This window comes from Antechinus flavipes, chromosome 3 (genome assembly GCF_016432865.1).
Source record: "Antechinus flavipes isolate AdamAnt ecotype Samford, QLD, Australia chromosome 3, AdamAnt_v2, whole genome shotgun sequence".
NCBI lineage: Eukaryota > Metazoa > Chordata > Mammalia > Dasyuromorphia > Dasyuridae > Antechinus > Antechinus flavipes.
Genome location: NC_067400.1, coordinates 13,196,756 through 13,209,127, shown reverse-complemented (window position 1 = coordinate 13,209,127; position 12,372 = coordinate 13,196,756). Strand labels below are relative to the sequence as shown.

Genomic DNA, 12,372 nt, shown 5'->3' with positions numbered 1-12,372 from the left:
AGTTCAGATATCATTCTTATCAGCAAATAACCATTGAACCCTAATGACGTGATAGATACCATTTGGCTGACAATATGCTCTACTATAGAGGCCACATGTAAAAATCATACCATAAGAATATACATATATACATATTTGTATACATATATAAACACTTCATATTATACATTTATATACACACTTCAAGTATCTTTGGTGCAGGGAACTTCTGGTGCAGAAACTTCCTTCACCAATTAAGAATGACAATTTGTCTATAACTTAAAGGCTACTGAGAAGGATACCGAGAGTATTACAATATTAATTAACTTTCCCATAGTACTGAGAGAGTTCATTAGAGCTATGCCTTGACAAGTCTTCTTGTCTCCAAGGCTAGTTATCTAGTGACTACACTGAGCTATTTTTTATACCATATTAAATGATAAATAGCACATCCAAAGTCCATACCACTTGCCCACAATACATGAGGTATCAGGGATTATCAGGTCAAAGTATGAAGAATTTTGTCAAGTCTATAAGAATATGAATCATTCCCCAATTGATAAATGGTCAAAGGATATACAATTTAATAGTGTCTTTTGAAAGTAATCCTATAACTGTCTGACTTGTGGGACAATGGATTTCAAAAATATTTTTAAATAATTTTACCTAGAAAAAATGAAATTGGAAGAGAACTTTTTAAAAAATGTGCAGGAATATTGTTGTTGTTGTCATTTGCCCTTCATTTTTGAAGAGGACCAGTAGAACCACAGGTTTATAGCTTGACTCCTATGTAAACTAGATTTAAGGAAAGCAAAGTTGAATGAAATAGTCAGCGTCAAAAATCTCTTCCAGAATCATCAAAGTCCAGTGGCAAGACAAAAGTCAAGGCAACTAGTGATGATCTGGGATGCAATGGATGACTTCAGATTTTTCAGTGTCAGTAATATATAATAGATAGGGAAAGAAAAATGTTAAATTCAGACACAATGGCAAAAACAGCATGAAACTGTGATTGACTCATATTGTTGGAGACTTGGAAGTAACTTCAGAGACATCCAATCTTATCTCAATACCATGATTAAGAATCTCATCTTTAATATACCAAAGAAGAGAGTGTGCAGTACAAATCTAGTTGAAAATGTGTAAGTGAAGGGATGCTACTACTTAAAAAGGGATATACTACATAATAGGGAGCAACCTAATGCACTTTTGGAGAGCAGAAAATTTTCTTTATATTGAAATGAACTCTGCCTCATCTTCCTTATGCCATATGAGTGAAATTGATTTTTATAAACTAAAGGCCTTAAATCAGTCTTTATTAATCATGTCTAATTGGCTTCAGTTCAGTCTATAACCTGTTGAGTTTTTGTGGATCTTAATCAGAGGTAAGTGTGATCCAGAGGGAAAAGCATGGGATTTGGATTCAAAGGATGCACATTCAAATCTTGTGTCTCTCACAGCTTAAGTGACACAAGAACAATAAACTCCTCTCGACCTCAATTTCCTTGTTAAAAAAGTGAGAGGGTTAAAAAACATATTCTCTAAGGTTGTTTCTAGTCCTAAATTGTTTATAGTATTCTAATCCAATGACAGTTATTCTTCCCAGCTTTGTATCATTTGAAATTTGACAATTCAAGATGATTTACACGTTTTATTATCATTGTTGTCACTGTTGATATCATTATCATTGCTCAAGACATGTCCCAGAGAATAAAAGATAGACGAATATGAGCCGTGCTTCAGGGTGAGTTGAAGAATAACATTTAACTTTAAGTAAAAATCAATAAATAAAATATATTGTCAACCATTATTAATAGCAGTGAATAGTCATTGATTCATAACTGTGTGACAGATGTGTCTGGCTAATCCAAAGATCAAAAGTCAGAAATCAAGTTGCCCCTTTTGAATTGGATTATAGCACAGAACAAGTTTCAGAAACATAAAAAAAATTAAAAAGTGAGAAGAGGTCCAATGAAATAGTACAATTTTACCATGACAATCAAAATGAATTTGGACTTGATTACCACGTTAGAGATTATGAAGCAGTACAATTTTAAAATACATTGAAATTTACTGGTTAGGTAGCAGAAAATCTCCAAACCTTCTTTGTATTGACACAATACCACAGGATAATTTGCTCTCTTGGAACCAGAGTTGAACTACAGCTGGTGATGAATCTGCTTTCAAAATCACTCTGGAGGCTGATTGTTTGTCCATAGAGAGTGATGACAAGAGAAACGGATGACATATCCTGACTATATCCATAGCATATGAACAATACTAAGTGTCCTATTTTCTCTTTTTGGTTCCATAGATCCGGATCCCAATAACACCGGTCTTGATGCAATTCCTCCAATACGATACTCCGTCTCCAATTCTGATGTCTTTGCATCGACTGCTTTCTCGTGGCTGGAATGCTGAGCACAAAAACTTCCGTGAATTCCTTCAAGACTCAGCTCAAATCACAGTCCTTTCTCAGTCCCCTCACTATTAGTTATTTCACTTTTAACATTCTCTGTTTATATCTAAGTATTTACCAAATTATTTACCATTGTGTATCCCATTAGAAAGTAAATTCTCTGAGGGAGGGACTGGGTTTTTGCTTTTTTTTTTTTTTGTATCTCCAATGCAGCATAATAAGTAATTAATAAATGCTTCTTGACTTAGCTTGCAAATGCAGTTTTAGTCATTAATTAAGTCAACATGATACTCGAAAGCCACATATTTCATCAACTTCTCTCTGTCTCCCCCACGTAATAGGATTCAACCCAGATATCCAGAACTTGAATGACCAGAAGTAGAACCAGTGGTCTGGTTCTAAGCAGGGGCTTCTGATGTTCATGTTCACATTTGTCTGTGTCCAGAGATGGAGTCATCATCATAGGGAACCTTGGACTGAACCATACTACTGGCCTGGGAGAGTTGGGCATCTCCCTTATTAGCTGTGTGATTTAAACTTCTCTGTTTCTCATTGTCCTCCAGAAAATGAGCTGGTCAGGATAGATGAACTCAAAGGTTCTAAATCCTTTGATTCTATTAATATAATAGCTGCTATTTACATAGCATAGTAGGGCCTTCAGTTTTGCAACACTGTTTTCATGTTACCTCATTTGATGTTTTTAAGAACAACTCTGTGAGACAAATATTAAAAGTGATCCTTATTTACAGAATCATAAAGCTAGTGTCTGAGACAGGCTTTTAACTCAGGTTTTACCAAATACACTCTCCACGGCAAATAGGTTTGCTAAGAAAAGTTGTACATGTTAACAGTGAAGGAGAAGCTGCCTCTTCTTCCCCTCCAGAAAGGAAGAAAATTTGCAAATCTTTCCAGAGGCATAAAAAGAGCTTATCCTAGTTGTAGTGCTTCCAATGTGTCACAGCATCATAGGAAGTCAAAGGATCGCAGAGACATCTAGTCTAAACCTTTCCTTTTCATAAAAGGGAAATAAGCCCAGAAAAGTGATTACTCCAAATGAGTTAATATACAGGAGAGAACCAGAACCAAGGCTTCCTAACTGATGATCCATTAGGCCTTCCACTAAAGCATGCTTTCTTATCTTTTTTTTTCTTTTTCTCTCTTCTTTCCCTCCCTCCCTCCCTCCTTCCTTCCTTCCTTCCTTCCTTCCTTCCTTCCTTCCTTCCTTTCTTCCTTTTTTTTTAAAAACTATTTCACCCAGGCTGAAAATTCAGGAACTAGCTACAATCCCTGTGGTAAATTGTTCCATATAGGAACTCTGATCATCTCCTTTTCCCATATGGATCACTTTTCTTCTCTTTAATCAACTTGGTGCCCATTCCCTCCAGGGGATCATTCTATTGAAGCCCAGGTGTCCCAGGCCTTGCAGCTCAGACTTCCTGAAGCTCAAATGACCCAGTAGCTTCAGCCTCTCCAGGAGCTAGGATTATAGATGTGCTCTCAAACTGGGCCTGTATTTATTTTCAAGCAGCAGTGAAACTGCTGGAGATAGCAAATGTTTAAATGGCCCTGTTTACTGAAAACAAACAAACAAAAATACAAACCACAATGGCTTCTTGCTGTTGTACATAGCTTCTGTCCTGTCCTTTGAGAAATTCATCGTGGTGAATATCCAATGACTTGTTTGGATTTGGGGATCGCACATGTGATTTTTAAAAAATAAACTTAAGCACATTTGCTTTTATTTTGAGTCTTGGAGTGGGGGTGGGAATGGGGAGGGGGGCTGGTAAAGTGGATGGAGAGCCGTGATTTCTAGGAGACCTTTTGGTTCTATGGACCAAACTACAAGTGAGAAAAGTCCCTCTGTCAATGCCGATGGGTAACCGACTGCTCTGCAATTTCTGATCTAGAGAGTTGCCTGGAGACGTTGTGAAGTTTATAGGACTTTCTCAGGATGAGAGTCAGCGTGTGCCAGACAGAGAGAGGAGCCGAGGCAGCCTTTCTCACGCTGAGGCTGCCCGCTATCCACCAGGGCACTCTTTACTTCTAGGATTTTTTTTAGCTTGTGACACAAATGAAAATAGTCATTATTTTTCATCCTAATAAGACTGAATTTTCTTTTCATCTTTCCACTCCTCCCCTCCCAAGAGGAATCCGTAGGTTTGTGTTCCTCTCCATCCTGAAACAGAAACGGCGATCCTAGCGAAAGCAGCATCCGAGCTGCTGGAGCAGTTCCGAGCTCCGAAGGATGACATCTGGCTTAACCCAGCATTTCCCAGGAGTCCTAAGGGTGTGGTTGAGCCAGGACCGTGTCTTGCTTGGGATCCGGCTGAGAACCAGGTCTCTCTCTGTGAGCGCACACGTCCCTTCCCTCCTCCTCCCCCTCTTTCGTGTCCCTGCCTCTAGCCTGCTCGGAGCAGACTCCTCCCTCCTGCAGCAGCAGCAGCAGCAGCTTGCTTCCAAGACCGAGCCTTTCGTTGTGTGCTCTTTCTGTAGCTGAGCTAGCAGGCTCGAACCGTCCCTGAAGATCCGCCTTCCTTTGCGACCCAGCTTGCCAGCAAGGCTCTCCTTGAACTACTCCCCAAAGTGACTGGAGTTTGGGGATTCGGAAAATCAGGGAACATGGCTGGCCGCGCGCAAAGGAATAAGACGGGATCCGAGACGAACCGCTTTCTTGCCTGAAACTTGGGGGGTGGGAGTTCTGGTGGGGAGGTTGTCAGGTTTTATTCTGGATTTTGGTTTTCTGCTACTATTCCCTTAAGCGGACCCCGATTTTTGAGTTGGCAAACCAATGGGCCACTTGCCTGACGTATTCTGAAGGACTTGAACAGATAGACTCATCTCTAAAGGCAGAAAAGAATCTCTTTTTGGGGGGAGCGGGGGGAGCAGAAAAGCTTCATCTGGCCATTCCTAGCCATGCTTTGATTGGGGAAAACTTGCAGAGTCATTGATAAGAACAAGTCATTGTCTTCCCGGGACGATGTCTCTGATCCCCAGTAACTTTTCCATGAATGGGACAAGTTCGGGGATGGAGAGTCCCATTAAGGACCCGACCCCCCAGAGAGCAAGACCTTTCAATGTCTTCTTCCTCTGCTTGACGTTTGTGATGACCATCACAGCGCTGCTGGGAAGCGTTTATTCCTTAGTGTGCCTGCTCAGAATGCCCCACAAGACCGTGCTCTCCATGCTGGTGGCCTCTTGGGCAGCGGACGACTTGATCAGCGTCCTGCCCATGAGCATCTTCCTGTTCCTGCAGTGGCCCAGAGCCAGCCCCAGGGAGTCCCTACCTTTGTGCGCCACGTCGGCCTTCCTCTACCTGTTCCAGGGCATCTCCAGCAACCTGAAGGCGGCGGTTATAGTTTCCTACAACTTTTACACGCTGCGCAGAAGCGTGGCGAGCCCCGGCGCGGGCAGCCAGCCCCGCGCTCTGCTGGTAGTCCTGCTCGCCATCTGGGGGGGCAGCCTGCTGATCTGCACGCACCCTCTCTGGGGCTGGGGGAGCTTCGTCCCCACGCCTTGGGGGTGCCTGGCCGACAGCAGCAGCTCCCTGCCGCTCTTTGTGGTCTACGCGCTGAGCTTCTGCGTCCTGGCCGGCTTCTCCGTGCCGCTCACCTACCAGCTGCTCTGCTCCGAGCAGCTGCCCGGCTTTCGGCTCAATTACCAGGAAATCTCTCGCGGAGGAGGCTTCACGCCGTGTACCCCTCCGTCCGGGGGCAGCGCCCTCCCCGCCACCCCGGAGGATGCTCGGACCCCGACGGCGCAGTTCTTCAGGGGACCGGGGAGCACCGCGCGCTCCGAGGCTGCCTTTGGACTGGGTCCGGCCGCAGGGCGAGGGCCCGGGACGGGGGCCGAGGCGGGGGCTGGAGTCTGCAGGCGGCCCGGCCGGGGGCCAGGGGACGTGCGACGGGACAGCCGAAGCTTCAGCGTGAGCATAGCCCAGAAGAGATTCTCCTTGATTCTGGCTCTAACCAAGGTCGTCCTTTGGCTTCCAATGATGGTAACCAAAAAAGGAAAAAAAAAAAAGGGGGGGGGGGAGCAGGAAAGCATGAAGCAAGTAACGATGGGTGGATGGATGGATGGGTGGATGGGTGGGTGGGTGGATGGACTGACGGATGGATGCACGTGCAAGTCTGAGTTCGTGCGCGCTTGCGGGCGGGTCACTAAGACGCTTCTTTGAGTGTCACTGGGGTTCCATCAGGGATCCCTCCTTCAGAGTCGCTCCCTGACCGGTGGGCCGTAAGTCTCTGTGGGAATGTGTCAGCTTAGAAGGCTCTGGCGTGTGTGTACGTGTGTTTTTAACGTTTTCCAAACTTGTTAGGGTTCCCACCCAAGACACTCCTCTCCCTCTCCCGAGATAGCTCTGGGGATTCTGCAAGGGTGGCGGGGAGGGAAAGGAGATTGTCCTTTTAGCCCGAACTTGCCTCCTCCCAATATTTCTATCCCATCCCCATCTCCATGCCTGACCCTACCCCCATTTTCATCCCCGGCCCTGCCCCAATTTCCCAGTCCCCGTCTCCATCCTTGACTTTACCCCAATTTCCATCCCTAGCCCTGCCCGATTCCAATCCCGGACCCATATCCGGAGCCATCCCAGTCCCCATCTCTATCCCTGACTTTATCCCAATTTCCATCCCCGGCCCTGCCGGATTCCAGTCCCGGACCCATATCCGGAACCATCCCAGTTCCCGTCTCCGTCTCTGTCCCTAACTTCAATCCCTCCCTCATTCCGCGTCCCATCCCCATCCACGTCCTCCTCCCGATCCCATTTCCGTCTCAGTTCCCATCCCGATTCGGGCCCCAGAGCTGTCCCAGGCTCATCCCCATCTCCAGCCTCTCCTAGCCGCACCCCTGCTCTCGCGGAGACCGCCCCGGGGCCGGTGGAGCAAACGGACAGGTGGGAAGAGACGGTGCAGGCAGAAGGGGTGACAAGATACCGGGGATTCCCTCCTTAGTCTCTTGCTAACCGGGACAGGCTGCTATCCGGTGCCGCGAGTTTCTCCTACGGTTAGGGAGGTGGAGCCCGGGAGGGACTGCAGCCCAACCCGGTGGCCGCCCAAGCTGGTTCCGAGTGCCGCTAACCCAGCCTAGGCCTGGCGGCGGAAGCACCCACTACACTACACCGTCCCTTCCAGACACTGGGCTTTCAGGGTCTGGCGGGCCAGGGTTGGGCAAGCGGGGAACAAGTCCCGCCAGGTTGGGCTGCACTGCCTGGGTGGGAGCGCACCCTCTTCCTGGCCGCCTCCCCCACTGCCTCCGGCCTGCCTCTCCTTTCCTTTGCTTCTCCATGAAGGAGTCGAGGTGCCTCCTGTAGAGATCTTCTCAGCCTCGCCTGCCCCGGAGCTATCCGGGCCGGAAGAAGGGCAGGACCCCCGTTGGGAAGGCGGGCGGGAGAGCTGGCAAAGGAACGTGCACGGTGGGGACTCGGGGAAGAGCAACGTCAGGCAGGATTCGGGGTGCCCTGGAGGTCAGCGAGGCCAGGGGTGGAGGCCGGGAGTGGGGGATGGAGGCCACAGGGCTGTGAGCGCTCGAATTCTGAAGCCCGTGTCCTTGCAGATCCACATGGTGGCCCAGAACACCCCAGAATTCCAGAGCCTCCCTTTCGAACTCTTCAGCTTTCTGCTGACCACCCTGGCGACCACCGTGACCCCAGTATTTGTCTTGTCCGAGCGCTGGACTCACCTGCCCTGTGGCTGCATCATTAACTGCCCGAGGGGCGCAGATGCTGCGACTTCCGAGGAGACCAAAAGTAAGGCGGGGCCCAGAGAGTGGGGCTCTGTGGGCAGGGGCTGCTGGGACAGGGGCTGCTGGGACAGGGATTGATGGAGCACGAGTGCAGGAAACAATCCCAGAGTCCGTTAGTTATCAGACCCTATTCCCATCCTAGACCTCCTTAGTTTGGAAGAATCAGAGTAGGGCATCCCGTGTTGGAATACAGGATACAGAGCAAGGAGAAATGACTTTTCTTTTTAATCCAAGGTTTGATCCCTCTCCATGTAACTTCCTCCATCCTAGACTGGACCTTACTATCCCATTTCCCAAGCGGTACTGAGGACCAGGAAAGATGGACCCATGTTAAATATCAAATGTAGAAGGAGGAAAAATAAGGGGCCTTTTTCTCCAAGGCTTTAAAAGCACTTGAGAGTTCAGGCAACTTTCAAGCTGGTCCCAAGCAGACTTTGCAACAAAAGTTTTTGAGATAGACACAAAGAGGCTGGGGGCTCATTTGTATTCCTTACAGCTTGCCATTGATGGGGCCCTCATTACTTTTCTCTCTTCCCAAGCCTCTCCTGGATTGGGAGGGAAGGGAGGATAGCAAGCTACCAAGTGTGCATAGCAAATTCTTATGCAGAAGCAGACGTGAGCGAAAATCCCAGGCACAAATTATTGTTCTTGGAGCAGCCAATTAAAACAAAGGGCTCCACGACTTTCTGTTCTTTTCCTGGGTTGGGAAGTAAGCAGAAGAGGGAGAAGACAAAAGAAAAAGCTAATTTAAAAGAAAAGGACAAGCTCAGGCCTCTCTCTGGAAAGGTTTTGAGAACAGCAGGACAGAAATGGCCAAGATCCAAGGAAAGAAAAAACCAGAAAGAATCTTCCTTCCATTCTTGCTGGAAGAGTATCTTAATGCTGGAAAGTTGCAATTGAAAGAACAATTTTCCACAGTTGTGTTTTGTGACACCCTAGTTGCCATCTATTCAAGGATAGACCAGATTGCACCCTTTTTTTTTTTAACAAGTTATAAAAACTAATGAAACGGAGCCTCTCTTTTGATGGTGTCAAAAGGAAAAGAACAACTTCCCCCACATATAGAAGGGTTCAAATATCTGTTTTGATACTTGAAAATAGATTGTATTACTTTCAAACTAATTATTGGGAATTGTATGGACAAATTTTTCATTTTAAGTCATTTTTATCTTTTAAATAGACATAATCTATAATGTAGACATCTCCAGTTCCCCTTATTAATCATATTACTATCACTTAAATTATTATTAAATGACTGTCATTATTGCTGCCATTATTATATACTAGATTATTACAATATTTATTTCTATCACATGTTATTCTCTAATTGTATCTGTGTGACTTGGACAAAACACTTAATCTCCTTGGGCCTCAGTTGACTGATCTGTAAAATGGCCAATAGGTGAACTAACCTCTGAGGACCTATTCAGATGATCTATGGTCCTATGATCCCTCTGCATAGATGGAGGTAAATAGAGAGATTTTTGGTGAGCAGGAAGTCCTGCCACTGACACATGCTAGCTGTGTTACTATAAGTAAATCAGTGAAATTCTCAGTGTCTCAGGAAATTCTCAAAGATTCTCAGATTTGCTGAATTGCATCAACTGAGGGAATTTTCATCCATAGTGGATTTTTCTTCTTCATCAGTGACATCACCAATCCAGAAGCATCTCATTACCACCAACACCAACTTCAGTTTAACAAACATTGAATTCCCTTCATGTGTAAGGTTTTATACTAGCCCCAAAGACAAAAATAACATATGAACAGTCAAGTCAACGTAAGAAAGAGCACTTCCAAGCTGAGGGGATCTTGAGCACGTAGTGCCTGAGGGTAGTGTTAAGGGAATTAAGAATGCTAAGAGGAATAGGTGAAGGAAAAAGTGCATTCTGGAGGTGACAGATGATCTTTATCAAGGGCTGGAGATGGGAGATGGAATAACAGGTACAGATAGAGCAAGTTGGCTGATTTAAATGGGATGTAAAGTGTGTGAAAGTTATATAAAACAAATCTGGGCAGGTCAGTAGCAACAGGACTCTAAAGGAGTTAAAACATTAGGCTAAAGAGTTTGTACTTTCCTTGAGGAAATCCTGAAGTGAGAGAACCATTGACACTTTCATCAGTAGGATGAGAGTAATCTGGTCAGATATTTGGATTGGAGGGGGATTATTTCTCTTAAGGATTTGGGAAATAGGCAGGAGATTGAATAGACTGGAAGCTAAGAGATTGGATTATTGCAACAGATTTTAAGGATGGTCATCATGAGATCAGAGAGAGAAGATGGATGGGAAAGATATTGTCAAACTAGAATCTGGCAATTGACTGGATATGGGAAGGATGAAGGATGGGGTCCCCTATATCACAATGCATTGTAGCTAATTAGATGCAAACTAGTCTCAAATCATCTTGAGACATTTACTATCTCAATAGCTGGAGCAGTTTTACAAACATTGGTTGGATGTGAACTAGGGCACATGACCTAATAATTAAAAAGACCCAGTTTCATATCCTGCCTCTGAGTCTTATTTTGTGACCCCAGCCAAGCCATCTTCCCTCCAGGGACCTAAAATTACAAACTAACCTGCAGGGTCCTTATAATCTAAAACAGTGAAATTCAGAGAAGTATACTGGGAAGTGGCATGTTCTCATTCAGAATTACCCATATCACCAATAATCTCACTGGTCTAGGCTAGGGAAAAAATACAATTGAATCTGAGCCAGTGCCTGACTGAGAGCCTTTCTATCCAAAAACCAGACTCCTAATTAATCACATCAAGGCTCATCACCAGAAGGCTGCTCACCTGTTGTTACTGTTGTTGTTTTGTTAGAGCAGTTCTTGAGGAGTGTCAATTAAAGCAGGGATAAGGATGCTATCTGCTGCAGTCCAGAGACCTCAGGAAAACATGTAGGTTTTGAAGAGTGGAAGAAAATACTTAATTGACATCCATATGAAAAAAAACACTCACTTTTATTCTCTTTGTAGCTCAAAGTTCTGACCCTTTCTTATAAATCATAGACTACCACTGAAAGGATAAATTTTTCTGACTTAGAACACTGCTTCCCATGCCTCCCATTTAAGAGATTCTGGTGAAGACAGGCTTGTAGTGAGGGTAAAAGTCTACAGGGAATTGATTAACGCTAGGTTGACAGTGCAGTGATCCTTTCATGACTCTCCAGAGTGCCAGAAAAAAAAAAAGAATTCCTAAGATTCTGGCCAAAGTGTGTAATATTTATGCTGGTGGAAGGGCTGCCATAAATATGCTTGTTGCTGGGGTGACCAAAAACCAGAATTTGGAAACCTGGCCCCTTTCGATGTCTGCATATAATAAATCCTGGCTCCAGTGGGCCAGATGACAGATTCCTTATTGTCCTACCATCCTTTGGAAGAAGGGATCAACAGTTCTACTTCCAAGACCTTCTTACTTTAACAAAGTAAAATATCATTTCTTGTGCATTCAACTCATACCAGCCAATTACAAAGACAAAACTGGGATTTTTTTTTCCTGTCCTGGCACAGTTGAGCCCATTAGCTGCCTGTGAAAATGCAAACATGACTTTGCATCTCAGTTTTCACTGAATGCTAAATATTGGAACTGAAACTGGAAAATGAATTTCAGGCAACAAGAAAATAATTAGCAGAGATGATCCTTCTACCCTGTTTCCAACCATGAATTGTATTTATCAATGTCTCAGAGGAGAAAGATCAAGGCTAACCAAAAATTACTTCAAATACCAAAATCATGTTTCTCTAACAAACTGTCCCTAAAAGGCTTACCATGAGGATATACTTTGGATTATTTTGTAGACATTTGGATTTCATTTTAAAACCCTGCAAGAAACTTCAAATATTTTGAAAGGAACACAGAAAAAATGAAGTCTTTACTTGGAGCTCCAAGTTCTAGTAACATCAAAAATTGAGGGAGCTCTGGATTTACTGAGATGAGCTCACTCTCCCATGAGCTGGAATGAAATATAGAGACAACCCTGAGCCTGCTCTTTTAGTCTTATTTGGCTATTTATGGAATATGTAGATTGTTGCAACAATTCTTAAAAACTGAAGTACCCAGAGAAATTATGATGAGCTTTTTGAGGAAATGAAAAATAATTCAAAATATAGTCCAGAGGTAGCTAGGTAGGGGAATGTATAGAGCAGGGGTCCTCAAACTTTTTAAATAGGGGGCTAGTTCACTGTCTCTCAGACTGTTGGAGGGCCAGACTATAGTAAAAACAAAAAC

General features: G+C 44.6%; 1 protein-coding gene across 1 annotated transcript in view; it reads left to right on the top strand.

The window, feature by feature from the left end:
• Window positions 1-1,622: 1,622 nt before the first annotated feature.
• Window positions 1,623-12,372, top strand: part of GPR149 (G protein-coupled receptor 149) — an 87,586-nt gene continuing 76,836 nt past the window's right edge. The window contains exons 1-2 of the mRNA XM_051991801.1: window positions 1,623-6,392; window positions 7,949-8,141. Of these exons, the coding sequence (XP_051847761.1) occupies window positions 5,376-6,392; window positions 7,949-8,141 (1,210 nt within the window). The 5' untranslated portion in view covers window positions 1,623-5,375. The remainder of the gene's footprint in view (window positions 6,393-7,948; window positions 8,142-12,372) is intronic.